A 17624-nucleotide genomic window follows, 5' to 3' on the forward strand; every position below is an offset into this window, starting at 1 on the left:
ACTCAAATAACATTCATGATTAAGCCCTGAAGGTACATAGGAGCACGCGACAGTAAGTTTTGGAGATTTTTTAATGTATATTCAATTTATGATGTTTGGCTGGTGCTGTTTATATAATGGTAATATATTTTATTTCTTTTAATATTCTTCACACAAAAAAATGAAATATGTACTTTATGGCATCCATGTGCCCAGAGGAAAATGATCTCACTGGATCTCATTGCCAAAGTCACGTCAGTGTCTCTTGGTATATTTAGTGGTGATCTTAGAGTGTCCTACACTTGTGTGTTTTGTGCTGCAAAACACAAATTAGGTTTGTGAGTCACTGGATAATGCTTTCCTTGTCTGCACATAAACTGATATTGAAGTGTGTTCAGAAGGGTGCATTTGATTCCTCCTGATTCTTACAATTTGAAAAAAACTTCTCAGCATAAAATAAATTGCGTGTCTACTTTTCCAGAAGCCCAGTGGCTTTTCCTTTAACAACCATTAAGTTTCTTGTAGAACAGAATAACTTCATTAACTCCAGCTGGTTCAATATTGATACATCTTTTTCGAAGGCCTAAACAGTTGAGGCAAGAAGCTGACAGCAAGTGTCTCTTCAAACTTTCCAGGTTCTTACTGAAAGCTGGATAATAAAGATAAGAAAAAGGTCATCTTGCCAAGGATGTAATGTAAGGAATAGCACTTGGAAAGGCAAGATTCTACCCTAAAACATAATTCCAATGACCTGAATATACACCAAAGATGAAAAAAGGAAAATTTTATTTCATGCGTATCTGTTAAAAAACTTTACTACTTCACACTAATGAACAATAGCATTTTACAGTCTTTGTTATAGGAAGCTCTACTAGATTTGTAAAGTACACTACATTTTTAACTGGAAGTGATCACATATCACAAATATTGCTTACTTTTAAAAGGAGTTCCTCTTGTGGAGATGGCCCTGATAAAATCTTACTGATCTTCCCAATTTCACTGCAGTCTAACTGCCTTTGTAACTTCTGCTTTACTGCAGCTTCTACTTTACTGCAGTATACCATTCATAATCTTTTGATTTCCAAAAGACAATGTACGAGGACAAGGCTCCTTCAGGACCGTTAAAGAATCATACCATTGGGCCCTAAATCCTGATGGAGCCCACTCATTTTCAAGTTCTAATATTACAGTATTTTGTGTGATAAGAAAATTCTTGAGATTATTACTGAAACTAACGCTTTAAGCTTTTTGTTTCTACCTCTGCTTTGCTAAATCCGCCCTTTATAACTTACATATCCAGCCTCCTCATAGTCTCTTTGAAATTTTGGGTTTCTCACACCAAAGAAGTGATCTAATCTACCAGCAATTACTACCATAGCTTTCCAAACAATCTGTGAAAAAGGAAACTGTGAAAAAATAGGCCTCCTCCTCTTCCACTGAGAACACAGGGAACAAGAAGAAATGCTGTGCAGCACACTTATAGTAAATTCCCCCAGCTCTGATAATGGGTACATAATGAGAGTGAGACCCACATTTGCCTTTGGTACAGTAGAGCAGACATCAGAACGGTGATCCTGATCCAGGTAAGGAGAGAGCCAAGCTTCAGGCTCTACTTAGTCCAGATGGCTCATCATCTACCTAAACAGGAACACGCTCCATCCTTCCTGTAACTGAGCCACAATGCAACCAGAAATTCAAGAGCCATGATACCCAAAGCGCAGCAGACAGAACAAAAGTCAGACAATGAGACGGAAAGAGCACATTCTGGAGCTCTGGATCCTGCCCACAGGGAACATTTTACATCTGCCCCCTTCCAGAGAAGTGCCCAGGTCACATGAGCAGTCGAATTCCCTCTATTCTGTTCTCCTTTCACCATCTGATTAATCCCACAGGATGCCTGGGGTTACTTGGGTATGGTCCCCCTCAGGCTCAGGGCTTTCTTACCTCATGGATAAATGCTATTTTCACTATGTTTCTGTGCAAGATTTTGCCATCGTTGAAATTTACTTGTTGTCCTGACCAGACATAATATTTCAGTCTTTTCTGTGGACTCAAGCAAAACTTAATTAATAGCTCTCTGAAAGCTGAGTCTGTAGACCAAGTAGGAAAGTGCCTGTTGCGTTGAATAGTCTTGGAAAGCAAGCACATGGGATGTCTCTCTGGAGCTTAGGTGAGGTTTAGACACCTGCTGACCAGGGCAGGTGCATTGCCTTCTATGCAGTGAATTCATACTCACTTCAGACTCAATTTAGTTTGACAGAAGTTATAGAACAATAAAACTTCAGTGAAAACTGCCATAACCTGTTAGATTATCCAACACTACATGCAGGCCATCAAGTTCTATGAAGAAAAGCAAAGGCACTGCAGTTTTGCCTCCTGTCTTCTCCGGTTTCAAATATGTATTGTTGTTGGCAGGAAGAACTGAAGCTCAAGTATGGAGCTAGGGAATGGCTCGCAGGTAAAGCCTCTAAAGCAAAGCCAAGGACTACAGGTTGCCAAATATCTAACAACACTATACAGTAGCCAATTCCACCTAGAAACATGGGAAATAGCTGATGAAATACTATAGTTTCTGTATCTATTTTTTTCTTCTTCTCCTTTCCTTTTAAAGAGAGAAATGTCCTACTTTGAAGATGAGAAGTAACTTTTGAGCTAAAACCAAAAGAAATACTAAGAAAATATATGTACAACTAGAAAGAGCAGCCTGCCAGAGAATGGCATGTGCAAATCAGGTGCACGGAAAAGCCCAGTCAATTTAAACTGAGAAAAAACTCAATCTCTGTGCTTTTTAGTTATGTTCAGTTTAAACAATTCCGGAAAAATCTCATCATCATGGATTTGCTATCCAATTGCAAGATTCCCATAAGCGAGCATTGTTCAAAGACAAACCTAGAGGTACATACCGTACGTTTTGTTTTGCATTCACTAAATTTTGTATCTATCTACTTTATGAAACAGGATGTTAGAAAAATTGTATTTATTAATTTTAATGTAGATAGGACATGTACTTTGTCATTATTTTCATCATTTACAGACACAACTAAACACTTCTGCTTGAAAACAATCAGAATATTTATTTTGATACTTTCAATTTGCAACTATGTGTAATACAATAATTTAACAATTTCTATTCACAGCATGCCAATACCACTGAAACACCTACATTTAGCTAGTCAGCCAAAATTCCTGCTAATTTTTCCAATTGAGCATTACATTTGTTGGCAATTTTGTTCAACACAAATCATATATTTATATCCACACAATTTCTATAGTCATCTGATTATGCAGCATATGTGCCGAATAAATTTTGTGAAGTGGAAAGACACATTTTTGTCAAAAAAACTGAACAAAATCAGGTTTTCAGAACTAATTGTGAACACACAGATCTTAGAGCACATAAGCTAATAAGCTAATTCTCTTATTAGTATGAAATACTAGGACATCAAGCTGCATGTAGAAAAATCTCCTATACATCATGTGTAAGGCATTCTTACAATATTTCTTTGCCCATGAAGGTAAATTGACTCAACAGAAATAAGCAAGCAAACAAGAGAATATAGGGATTAAAAATGTGTGTTCTGTAAATTTAGAGACTGGACACCTTCCAGAACCAATCTAGAATTTTTTTCAAAACTTTCTTGAAGTTAAGGACTGTGTCAAAACATCAAAAACTTTTGAGGTGTTGGAATACATTTTAGCAATAAACATACACAAAAATATTTGGTCTATATGAAAAAATGGCGTGGCTATTCCCAGGCAGCACTTCTAAGGCTATTTTAGATTTTCCATATGCCAAAGTAGAAGACCATTACTTAAAAATCTTAAAATATTGTTCGCTTGATTCCGTGCAAGAAATTGAACATCTATAAACTTTACATTGAATAGAGTTAATATACATAACACACACAAAAAATCATAGCTGTGACCGGCCTGCATGAGCAACTAGACTAAGTATTTGTTCAGAATCACAGGCTCAGAACATTCACAGATTGCTAGACATAAATCTAGAGAGAAGCGACAAAAATCTTATGCAAATGTAAAGACATTTAATTGAGCAAAGCTACACTGTTGCATATGATCACTGAAAGAGGAATTAAATAGTGTGAAATCTAAAATTCTTACTTAATGAAAAACAGTTCATTATATGAGGAATAAGTTATTGGAGGGACCAAAAAAGGGTGCTTTCAGATAAATGCTTTTCTCTAATGGGAGAACTATCGAACGCAAATTTTGTATGTGAAATAACATCCCTCATACATGATATCACAAAAGGATACCCAAGGTGAATAGATCATTTGCAAAGAAGAAAACTGATTTGAAGGTAGGATTTAAAATAAAGTGACTCAATAGTTCAGGAGAAAGTTTTCCAGATGAACGGGACTGAAGTAATGGGCAAAGAAGAATGGAATGAGCCATCAAGGCCAAAGTGTAGCACAAAATATTGGAGATCTTGAGGTACTGGACTGCAAATTTAGCATGATGTTTGAGTAATACAGAAAAACAGAAAATCTGATCCAATACAGATTCTTCTCTTCAGTGTCAGGTGTATCATCTGACTACATTTCTCTGAGATCTAGTAGTGTAGGATGCATGGATTCCAAAAGGCTATAAAAATGGTAATGCACTGGTTAAGATAAAAATAATTGCATCCATGAATATAGACTCCAAGGAGAATATTGAAGCTATTCTGGAATGGATTGGAGATCCTATTAGGCAGACCTACAGTCACAGAGATACTGGGGGTCAGAGATGACATGGCAGTTTCTGATCTTGGAAGAAAAGTGAGGATGTGAATCAATGAAAACAGCAAAAGTGAAAAGAAGGGTTGGAAATACTCAGTAACAGAAAACTAATGGTGCAATGAAGGTAATTAAGATGTTCAAACAACAGAAATGGAAAATTTTCAGAGAATATGCAGAAGGGAGAGCTAGGTGCCAATCAGAATAATAATAAAGACAGCTGAAAGGAGAGAAGCTAATGGAGCTATAGGTACACGGTACCTGAGAAATGTTTGTTAACCTGTTCTAAAGAACTTCCAATAAAAGAAATTCCATCACCTCACCGGGCAATTGCTTTCAGTGATTCAGCTTTATTATGGGAAGAGTTTCCTGATATCCAGCCTAAATCTCCTCTACCACAATTTAAGTCCATTACACCTTTGCTGCCTACAGTGCACACAAAGAAAAGATTGTTTCCGTCCTGATTGCTACTAACCTTTTGCATATTTGAAGGTTATTATTTTGACTCCTTTCAATAGTCTGCTCCAATTTCCTTGACTTTTCCATGTAGTTACATTTTCTAAGTCTGATTGCTCACATTGTTCTCATCTAGATCCTTTCTCCTCTGGTCCTCCTTGAGCTGCAGTGCCACCGACCAGACAGTACTTTGTGAAGCCCTTTCCAGTGCCAAGCATAGTTTGGCTTACAGACATAACATATGGACAATATTGCTAATCCAAACTTGGAATTAGCAAGGAGTAAAAAACCCCAGCTTTGTTAGGACTGAAAAATATTAGTTAGGAAAGTTACAAACTCAGGGTTGAAATTCTAAAAACACCAACTCCTCACATGTATACCCAAAGCCTTCTATGGGACAGGTTACAAAAAACAGTGCAGTCTTTATTTCTGAATGACATTGAAAAGCATGAATGGGGCAGGTGTCTCTAAACTATGTTTCTGCTCCCTTGAGTCCAGCTACAGCTTTTGCAGTCCCTGGAATCATTCGGAACACCCTGCAACTTGTTCTATGTGACTGTGGCTGAACTGGCTCACAGGTATATCCTACACTTGGCGTTACACCTCCCTCAGTCCTAACCATGACAAAGATAGAAACATGGATTAGCCAGTGAAATTATACTTCCCCATCCAGGAGAATGTCTGGCTTTCCCACAAGTCACGTGGGATAATGTCTAGTTACCCCACCATAACAATAAATAATCAGATTTGACTGCATCTTCGACAAAAATTATAATAAATGATTAGTATTGTACACAAATAACTTCTTTGAAGTTCCCAGAGTTCAGGTCCCCAAAAAGCTTGTGTGACCACCATCTGCAACTTTGTAAATTATATAGCATTACTTTTTAAGTAAGCAAGAGGTGCAAGTACACTTGTCTTTGACAGATCCTGTTGCCAAATATGTATTGCATTTATGGTCACTGAAAGCAAGATGACCATTCTAGGTATAGTTTCGTCATTCTCCTCAATAAATTATTACTTTCTTAAAAGGGGACTGAATTTATCCTCTGACATTGAGACCAAAATTAGAAAATGAGAATATCAAGGGGCAATGTGATGACCTGTAACAAAGAGTTGGGAAGGGTCTGTTCCTTGATATTAGACATTATGTCATCAAAATAATGCAGGTGTAATGCTGATGAAGCATACAACTAGTTTCCTTTTGTACAAAATAATGAAGTATGCTTAGGTTGCAGTTTCAAGAATTACTCACTGCATTATTCAAATTAAACAAAAAATGAACCCAACTTAAAGGAATTTATTTGTAAAGCAAACTAAAAGGTCCTGAAATCTTATTGACAGGAGAAACCAGCAACACAGCTTATTGGTATAAACACAAACATCTGGTACAGGATTTTAAAGTGTTTTAATAAGTCACTCTCATTTGCAATAGCCATTTTTGGTATAACAGCTACTGGTGTCAGTTCATACCTTCCAGTTCCTTTAATCAAATAAATGAGAAATGATGGCCTTATCTTTACTTCATAGTTATCAGAAGTGCCTGAAAATCAAAACTTATTTAAGGTACCCTAAATATTACCTACTGCTTGCTAGAGAAACAAAGTTAGATTTAATTTTCAATTCAAGAATCCTGAGATCATCTTACCTTGTCAGAAGTAGAGAACAATCTAACATCTGTGACAATTCTAAAGGAAATACAGTAACTTGATGGAAAAATGACTGAAAGACTTACTGCATGTTTTTCTGCAGAAATAATTATTAAAGCACATCGATTTGAAAAAAAAAAAAAAAAAGACATCCAAGTTATACTGTAAAGATACCATAAAAGGAAATCTGCACTTGGTTCTTATGCAGTCAATAACACATCTGCCTTTACTCCAGCAGATGTAACCCAGTAGACTCTGCTGTCCAGAGATGTAGCATAACCACACATTAGAGTTTACAGTAGTGCCCACTTTATCTCACAGGCCTAAAGAAAAAATCTGTCCATGTTTCACAAAAACTTATGGGCTCTGAATGAGCTGAAAAATACCCAGAAGTTAGACAAAGCAGGACAGAAAAAACATTTTCATTATTTTTCACTTAACATATAGATTAACTAAAATGACTGTCAGCAGCACAGTGGAAGTAAATTTTCAAGAGTGATTTATATTGTGGGGAAAAAATGTTGCCTAAAGGAGTCTTAGAATATGAAGATAGCCTAAATGATTCAGCTTTTGGGATATACTGAGCAGCAAAAAGCAACCAAGTCTGGAAATGGCTTAGACGTCTAGAAAAAAAGAAATGAAAGGAATAAAAAGCATTTTGACATTGAGGGCACTGAGTGATAAGAAGCATTGTTTCTGTTGATCTATGATGCTACTTCAGTGTTTTATGATTCTGGCATTGAAAAAAATTATGGTGGTATCACCAAATATCACAATATTCTCAAACTCTCTTGACAGGGTCATAGTATCATCATAGAATCATAGAAGAGTTTGGCTTGGAAGGGACCCTCAAAGGTCATCTAGCCCAAGTCCCTGCAACAAGCATGGACATATTCAACTAAATCAGGTTGCTCCTTCTGGTATTTTCTTACTCTGCTCCTTAACGGCCTGTGCTATGTGAAATTGCTCGCGGGAGGACCAGCCTCTTCACTGCATCCCTCCTTGCCCATTCTGCTCTTGGGATCCAGAGGTTCTCTGCCTTCCAGACTTCCCTTCCTCTCCTCCACTGGAGGAACTTTCAGCTGCTCTTTTTTCTTCCCAAGACAGAGGAAGAAGAGTGAGGGGTGGATTCCTCACTTCTGAGTAGGGAAACGGCAACCGTAAAGGAAGCAGATGAAGATGCAGATTAGGGCTGGCATGGGTTAAATAGGACAATTGTATAAGATTAGTATCATGATTATCATGCCACAGCAGGAATAGGTTTTGCTTCACAAATTCAGATCTAGGATACTACCATGCTATCAATATCATTAGTAAGACAGTCATTGATGTGATACCACGAGGGAAGGAGGGCGAGGGAAAAACTAAGTTTGATTTCTTCTGTGTTAAATTTAAGCTGACAATGAGGTACTTAGTAGTTGATATGAGGCCAACATGACAAAATGGATGACAAGATGAGACTTGTTAATGTCATGTTGTGAATCAGTTACATAGAAAGGCAGCCTGAAGAGGTAAAGATTGATGAACAATATGGTTTAAATTGGGAAGAGCAAAGGCTATTGCCAATGCTTGAAAACCCACTAAGACAGCAGGAAACACGTGCAATATGATGCAGATTAAAGTTTTTTGAAGAAGTTAATATCAAGATAGTGTCATTTTGTTGGCAAAACACTAAGAAAGATAGGCTGGCTGGTAATGACTCCGAAGCAGAAAGACAGCCCAAAATAACACAGATTCAACTCTGTTTTCAGGATTTTATTTTAACCTATTGCAAATTACAGCTAACTGAAAATAGACCCAAATATTACCAGTTGCATTACAAGTGTCTTAGCTCAGCAATCATTTCAAGTACCGTACCCATGCTCTTATATTTTTTAGATATGTTCTCCAAACACTGGGCAAAAAGTGCCTTACTACTGCAAAATAAAACTCCACAGTGAAACAGTTGCTCTGGCTATTTACAAATACATGTAAACAATAAACCAAAAGCTAACCAAATGGCATACTGGAGTTACCAGGTAGATAGTCATATGAATATTGACATGTATCAGCCTACCAGTTATAATGTAGAACACCAGCTGTACAAAACCACCATCATGTAAGCCAAATTACGTCAATGAACAGCAGTCTTACTATGCAGTTGAATGGGAGACTTGCAGTAATGTTTGGAACAGTTCAATGACACTACACTGTGCCCAAAGGACATATGGATCAATATAATGTCATTGGAAGTGCCGGAGTTATTACACTGTCAATACAAGTATGAGGTGAGGGGATGCAATGCACCACCATTGAAACTGGAACCCTTGGTATATCAGTGCAAGATCTCCGTAACAGTGGTGGAACATTCTGAAGAGAGTTACTGCCTATTGCTCATTTTCACCTAAAGATCTCTAACTTCAAAAGATCACAATAGGCATCAAATATCACAGAATTATTAAAATTGTTTAATGATTCTAACTTACTACAACAAAATGAAGTTATAGCTACATCATACTATCCTATTGTTTAAGCATTGTATCCTGGAAGTACATGTGTGATCTAAATTCCCTTCAACCCAAAAGAGAGCTGAGCATGAAGAACAGAATGGCAACTAGAACTTTTAGTGTCCTTTTGCAAGTGGAGGAAAGACCTGGGATAGATGCTAATATAGCTCTTTCTTACAGAACGTACATCAAAGGACAATCGATACCCTGAATCACATTCATTTAATCCTCAGCACAATGCTTTGTTTTGATATAGATCAGTATATTGTAATTCCAAGGAAACTCTGAATGGACTTCATTCTGTGTATAACTTTGTATTAATTAGGAAAAAAACCCACTATGGATACTGAATACTAAATAATTACTAGAAAATGCTAGGCTAGGAAGGAAAAGCTAATAAAAACTGTAAAATAGAACTAAAATATTTTAGCATCTACCTCTTTTAAATAAAAGATATGAGAAAAGAAAATGTGGCAATTAACTTGTGATGTTTACTTCTAAAGTTTAATTAAATAATCAGTATGTACAGAATTAGAGTTTGGATGCCTCAGCTCCCACTCATTGCCTCCCTCTGAAAAGACAACAGAGAAATTGTTCCCAGATATCAGCATAGAAACAATGAAACCACATTCAAAGAAAGTTAACTTTTAACTACAGTGCATTGTGTCCTCAGCCTGGGGAGCTGGAGAGGTCTTCTGTTCCAAGATAAAAGGAAACAGAAATATGGTGATATTGGTGAAGAATGTGGGGTTCTAGGATTTGGTCAGAAAATAACAATGCTTGAAAGAGATATGGCATTTTTATGCATTATCTTTCCAAGTATTTACATTATGTCAGCAAGAACAGTTGTGATTGCTTCCTATACAGTAGCAGGACAGAGCGCCTCAATTTGATAAGTACTCCAGAGCTGACTCTTTTTCTTTCTCCTATGAATCTGTTTTTCACATTGCTCACTTCTTCATGAACCTTAGAGATTTGATAGAGTGTATTTAATCTTCCTTTGAAAGAGGCTATTGAGAAAAGTAAGAGAAGCTTTGAATTTAAGAGGAATTGGCAGCAATGAAAAGAAAAGTACGATCTTGAAAGATTTCAGAGCTATCACACCTCATTCTCAGGTCCCACCATAAATAAGATAAAGTAATAACTGTAAACACAATATTGTAAATAAAAGTAAAGGAATAGAGGATTATGAGCTACCAAAAGCCCAACCTAGATTAGATATTCATTATTATCCATATATTGTAATTCACCCTCTATTTTCAGGTGGAACTTCCAGAATCCATTTCATGCATTATTACACCATTCCAATATCACGTTGCCTTGCATATTATTATTTCTTTTCCAATGTACTGCAATTACAATAAAAGAATGCAGTAATGTATAATAGCCATTACCTACAAATGAAAATATGCAGTGTAGTCTGTATTCTTTAAACCTGCACATATAAAACACAACACAGAAACTCAACTCACAGCTGCCTTATTTATTTTTTTGTTTGTTTGTTTGCTGTAATCTCTGTTAATTAAGACAGATGTTAACTAGGGGGCATTGTGTACTTGAAGGATTTAGCATGAGGTTTGCTCCCTCCTTAATGCCTGCATCTTACAATCCTTCAGCTCACATCCATCAGGAAAGGACTGCCAGGTGAGCTGACTGTCACTCCAGCCCAGGCTAATAGATTCTCCAGTGGCTTTTGTTACAGCTCATGTCATGCTATTAAAACTATGCACCTTGAAAACGGCATAACATATGTAGCTGAGACTTGTCAGCTCCAGGTAATCAGATGCTGTTTGGTTTCAGAAGCAGATGCAGATGAGACTAGCAATAAAAATATGCAAATCACAATGGTCCCTTGTCAGCACCACTGTTCCTACCTCTAATGGCCTTCGCAGAAAGTCTGTTTGCTCAGCTCCTACTTCCAGTGCTACATCGACAGAAGCAAAGGGGCGGCTGGCCATCTGCTGTCGCTCCCGCATAAGTTGCTGATGAGGAAAAAATGATGTTTTAACAAAACATTAAAAAACGCACCAGATATTAGTCTGCCCTGCTATACCTCCCATTAAAACATAAGAACGCAAATAGCATGCAAATAGTCACACTTGTAATTTTAAAGGGAGAAAGTTATACTAAATTATCATCACCTATATTTACTCGAGAATGGAGCCTGAAGGGCTTATATTGTCCAGAAATGGTCTTTCAGCGTGAACTCTGATGAAATCTCCAAATGAAAGCTTCCCTAACTGACTGTTCACTCTAAATAACTTTGCTATTTGTGCAAGTTGCAAGCAAATATGCGAAATGGTTGGTAAAAATGGTTGAATTATAATTCCACAGATAATGCATGCATTAGAACACCTGCCAAGTTCAAGTCCACTTGGCCTTCAAATTTTCATACTTCACTGCTAAGCCAGATGGAGTTAATAGTGTCAGAACTCATAATTTTATGCAGTATCTTTTCTGCAGTTACTTATATGTGAAGAATAATGTGTCAGAATTGGGAAGTCTGCATCAGTGTATTTGAATACGATCAGCTATGCTCACAGAGCTTGTATAATCCTTTCCAATCATACCGGCGTGCACAGGAGTCCCAAGCAAAACCACAAAGCTAACTCATATTTCTTCCTCAATCTGTAATTATAATGCTTATTAAACCATGATGAATAAAAATGATGACCAGCACTAGATACTGCAGATCTTAATTCACCGGTTCAGTGCAACTAATAAAAGCATTATTAAATATTTAAAGTGAATGAGTCGTGCAATTAAAGTCGTGTGCTCCTTCAACTGAACAGGATGTCACAGCATCTTGAAGAGACAAAATGCTTGCAAAAATGTTTTATTAGAAAAGATCTAAGTTTCATTTTCTTAGCATTTTTTCCCTATTATTTCTTTGAAAGCCTGAAACATTAGAAATTGGCATTTGAATGTAATTGACACCAGCACTGTGACGTACTGTTCATAAAAGCCTTTGAAATAATAAAAGGTATTTGCTGGCAGCTTACTAATAAACACTCTTGATTTAGGGTCTGTTACAAAGCAACAAACTTGTTTTGTAATACTTTTCATGCATTTCTTCTTGACTTGCACTTTAAGATAGTCTATAGAAGTCTAAAGAAGCACTCATAATCTTAAAATTCAAATCATTATAGTAGTTTCCTAATGCATACCCAGTACATTCCTAAGGCCTGGTTTTTATAAGCATGCAGCATATTTGTCACTAAGTAACCGCATAAATGGGTTCCCAGTATATCATACCAAGAGGATAATTGATATGTCTCTGGGTGAAACTGCGTGTTTTATATACAGAATAAATAAAAGCCTAGTATGAATATCTAGATGGTTGAAAATGCATCTTTAACCCTTCATTTAAAAACGAAACTGATGCTCTCTATATACTTACTTACATCAGCACTGATTTGCATCAATACAATATAGTCATAGATTTTACAGCCAGAAAGAACTACTATGACCCTCCAGTCTTACCAACAACTCGACAAAGACCACAAAAATTTAAAGCATAACATACAGAGTGACTACATGCTAAGATTACTACATCTAGCTCCTTTTCTTCCTAAAATAATAAAATTTAAAGAAAGCAATGTTATTAGAGCGATCCTGCCATATGGAACTCATTACAGTATTGTACGTCTACAGAGCTATTGGCAAATGCTTACTTTTTAATGGGAAACCAAACATTGTTTTAAACAAACATAACTGCTTGGGGAAAGTACTTAAATGAGCAGAATAAGCTATGCTGCAAATGAACAAACCATTATTTAAAATATTTACTTAATACAGACTATAAAGGAACGTGTATTTGATATGCTCTCTGTTTTTTAAGGCTAGCAGTTTTCTTCCCCTCTGCTCCTGGTCAGGCATTCAGTAAAACCTTTCCATTCACAAGGCAGTCACAGTAATTTTGATACCCTGTCATTTGAAAAGACTACTATGAAGATTCTTAATTAGCTCTGTAAACAAGAATGAAATCTTTAAAACGGTCGGCTGCCCATGAAGCGCTGCCGAGTTTGGCAGCTGAGCACTTGCACATCAAAGACAAGTTCCCTATGCAAATACTGCTTCTTTCTGTTCAGCATTTTAAAGCTGCCTGTAAGGTGCACAACAGGAAATATAAGATGCAATGAGGAGAAATACAGGGAGACACGATGATGTTTAAAATCAGTTTTGTGGCTGGAAAAGGTCACTAAATCCCACCATCTGCAACTGTCCATAGATCAAGACTGGGACAAAGGCAAAGTTCCAGTTATAGAAAAGCTGGTGAGTTTAGATTATCGCGTGGCAGGTGGCATTCAGGTGTGACACCCTCTGCTCCAGTCACACGCTGCTTTATGTAGCCCATACAGGCATGGGGGAATTCCCATCATTCAGCTATAGGCCAAAAAACAGGAAAACTCTCCGAACACGGGCATTAAGGGAAGAGTGAAAAAACTCTTCCTTACCTTTTTCTCAGCAGTCAAAGAGATTAAAAAAACTACACAGATTTCATAATAGCTGAGGCAGAATAAACATAGGATAGTGGGAAGTGAAACTACGTTGGTGTTACTTATGTATTCATATAAAAAAATTACTTCATTTAAAAATCATACAAACAAAAAAGAAATACATACTTCTTCAGTAATTAGGAATATTTACTTTGAGAAAAGAATAGATGGAGACTATTAACATGTGATATTTGAATATTTTATGACCAATTTAATCTATAATATTTGTCTTATTATTCAAATATTAAGCATACACCTAAATATTCACTTAAAAATATGGGAAATTCAAAACATTACTTTCTCATCATAGGACTGAGAAGTTCAATAAGCATTTATCTGACTCAGCAAACAACTAATCTCAAGGTCCGTCATAATTTCAAATGTCATTAAGTACAAGAGTATTGACAAGATTTTTTTTTTAGGTATCTCTGTTATTTTGCAGCAATTTCAAAGTATTAATTTATATCCCGTTAAAGAGTTTTTCTTGTAAAATATAGAATTATATTTGTCATCAGTGAAGAACAGTAAGATGTTAGGATATTACAAATTAGTTCAATTTCTCACTCAAAACTCATAGAAGTTGAGAACATTTCTTAAACAACCAACCGACCAACCAACAATTCTGGCATAATCAGTCCCTTGTCGTGGAAGTATAAGCTTCACCTGATTCTCCATGGACATGTAGACATCTTTGCCCATAGATTATGTTAATTTTGAGTTTTGGTGTGACAGTCAAATAAGTACCTTTGAAACAGGACCTGCTTCCCCATGTCAAAGTGTATCATAGGAAAGTATTTGCCTGGGTATACAGTTTGAATCTTACCATTGCTCGAAAAAATTCTCATGAGGATCATTTTCCTCTGATCAATGCATTTTGAATAAATTAAAATGTCCCATAGCTTCTTATATAATCTTATATAAGGAAATGTATTTGTTGCAAAGTTCTTATTTAAGTAGAAAAGTTTCAATTTTGTTAATTTTGGTTCATAACATTTAGACTTACTTTCAAAGTATTTTAATGCCCATATTGTATTCATGTAAAATAAAACACCCAATGCAAAATACGTATTACAATGATTCAACATTAACAGAATACAACATTTCAGAAATCCCAGGCTGACATGTTTAAAACCTTTTGTATTTTAGAAAGTGTGAACATTTTGCTTCTTTTCCCTATTTAGAAGACTTTTTTTTTTTTTTCTTACTTGATCTCTCATCTGGAATAGAATACTGTTTGTACCAGGATATCCATGACTGTGTTAAGGTGAGTATTCAAAACCATGAAGAATGGTAATTCTATAATCTCTCTGGCAACTCCTATACAGTCCAGTGCTGCACCACCCTCCTAGTGACAAAGATTTTCCAAAAGTCTAAACTGAAATTCCTTTTCTGCTTATTCATCATCCAGCTCTGAATTTACAGTTACAACTTGGTCTCTTCCTCTCCTGTTTCTGTCCTGGCAACGGATGATATGAATAACACCACAAGGCTACAACAAAACTGTTAGTAATGCCACGCATTAAATCTGAGTTTTATAGGAAAAGTGTGTGCAATGAGGAAAAAGGTCAAAATCTAAAAGAGAGGTGCTGACTAATTTCTGATCACATTGCATTTGACAAACTCCAAGCATTAAAAAAAAAAAAAATTAAAAATATATGTAAATGGACAGCCTTGCAAAAAGGGTCTCTGCAAGCAGTGCAATTCAGTCATTCATTGGATATTTTTGAGGTTTCTTATTGCCATAACTAATCAACAAAAGTAATCTAAATGGGTTTCAATAACTATAGAGATCTGAGTTTACCACAGGCATTTTAGTTAGAAACACATTTTAAATCTCTTCCAAAATCTTAAATTCTCTTTCTCAAACTGAACTATACATAGTGATATTTCAATGAAGCTCTGATTATTTGCTTTAATTTGCACAACACAAAGATTGCCTTCTCTGTAACTTTTCTCATCGTAACTCTTGGTGTTACAAATCTCTTCAAATTAAATTAGCTTTTTACATAGCTGGAAAGGAGAGCAATTTCTCATTTATATGTTGAATAACCTATTTGACTAGGTTAATTTCCAAATCAGCTGATTTCACCGGAAAGGCAATCATAGTAAGTTAACTATTTAGGGTTTGTTTAGGTGAAAAAAGCTCACCATTCCATGATTGCAGGAGACAGAACAACTTTAAGAGATGGACAAAAGCCAGATTAGGAAACCAAGCAGCAGGAATAACCATACCCATGACAGTGGTCTGACAATCTGGATTCATTCATCCTCTCCATCATGAACTTCCTAAATAATCCCGGCCACTTGCTTTCCTTGTGTCTCATTTCCCACCCTGTTAAGTGGAAAATGCCCTAGACAAGAGCACATTTGGGTAGGCAATGAGATTTTACGATGATGGACATAGTCTAACATGCTATTTGCACTGCAGAACAGATTCTATAGAAACTTCCTAAGATATCAGGGCCTATTGTATGCCACTTTCTTTTAAAATTGCCTCAAGAAAAAGTGCTCTCGGGTGTGTGCAAAGGTCTGTCATGGGAAAAAATGAGAGGAGTTATACTTCTTGTCCTAGCTTTATACTAAATAAAATGAAGGGTTATTTAAACTAGACATAGTCCAGCAAACAACAGCTAAGACATACTTAAAATACAGTGTACACATCCCAAAAAATAACAGTTGCAAAAGGTCAAGTTTTTATGTATCCCTTTTGGAAACCAAATACCAGTCGTCTGTAATTTCCCTTGAACAAATCAAAAATGAGAAAAAAAGATGAGCCCTGAAAAGGTCATTTTGTTGCTAGATCCAAGGAACAGACATTTAATGTATTGCACATTAGCAAGCAAAGAGCAAAATGTGAATTTACTGCGACTTCAGGTTTTGGACCTTTTTGATTCTGGCCTAGAATTCCTGTCTCTAAAGCACTCAGAGTATGAAAAACTGCTTATTACAATGGAAATGACACACTGGTTTATGCTTATTTGCCAGTAATTTACGGAGCCTCATGTTACAATAAAGTTGTGATCAATCTTTCAGAATTTGTCCCTAAAGATTAATTTAGCATGGGAAGATTTTTTTGGGTGCTAAGAATCAACAACAAGCTCAGGATTCAATTCACTGCTTTCAAATTTAAGTGCTAAACAAGACCTAATCCTATTACCTCTTTCACTTAGATCACTATGAATCCAGGCTGCACGTTTACACAGTTCTGTAACCATAATCATTTTAAAGGTTCCTCTGGAGGTACTCAAGTCTTTCTGTAGGCCTTGCTAACCCCAGAACTGCACTATTCTTCCTAATCAAGTGGGTTTTAAAAATCATTTCAGCAAACCGCTGATTATTTTGCTGTTAGCTAGCAGAGCCACTTTCAATTAAAAGAAAATTTCTAAAAATACTTATTCTGCAAACTAATTCTGTGTACAGAGGAAAGGAGAACCAGATCCACTAATTATATATGTTAAAATGTTTCCACATAAGACATTCTACTGTATTTGCCCAAGGACAGTTATTTATAAATGAATATATTGAAACGTGTTAAAAGTAATTATTTCAGAATATGAGATATTCAGGTATTTCATTATGCAAACTGTTCCTTGGAACTCTTTCATTTACAATTGTGTCACACAAATAATGCTTTTCAAATGTCTTCTAAAGAATTACTAACACTGATAGTGTAGTACATTCGATGTAAGTGCCATCTTTGTAAGTTGAATAGACACGGTATGAAGCTACCTTACATTAACGAAATCTCAGTGCATCCTATCCACATTATTAAGCTACTGCTTTTGAAAAGAGCAATCATGGATAATATCCATTATT

At 36.1% G+C, this 17624-nt stretch overlaps 1 protein-coding gene across 1 annotated transcript in view; it reads right to left on the reverse strand.

Moving 5' to 3' along the window:
• ATRNL1 (attractin like 1) overlaps window positions 1-17624 on the reverse strand; it is a 491115-nt gene that overhangs the window by 112188 nt on the left and 361303 nt on the right. The window contains exon 27 of the mRNA XM_065639123.1: window positions 11184-11291. Coding sequence (XP_065495195.1) covers window positions 11184-11291 — 108 coding nt within the window. The remainder of the gene's footprint in view (window positions 1-11183; window positions 11292-17624) is intronic.

This window comes from Caloenas nicobarica, chromosome 7 (genome assembly GCF_036013445.1).
Source record: "Caloenas nicobarica isolate bCalNic1 chromosome 7, bCalNic1.hap1, whole genome shotgun sequence".
NCBI lineage: Eukaryota > Metazoa > Chordata > Aves > Columbiformes > Columbidae > Caloenas > Caloenas nicobarica.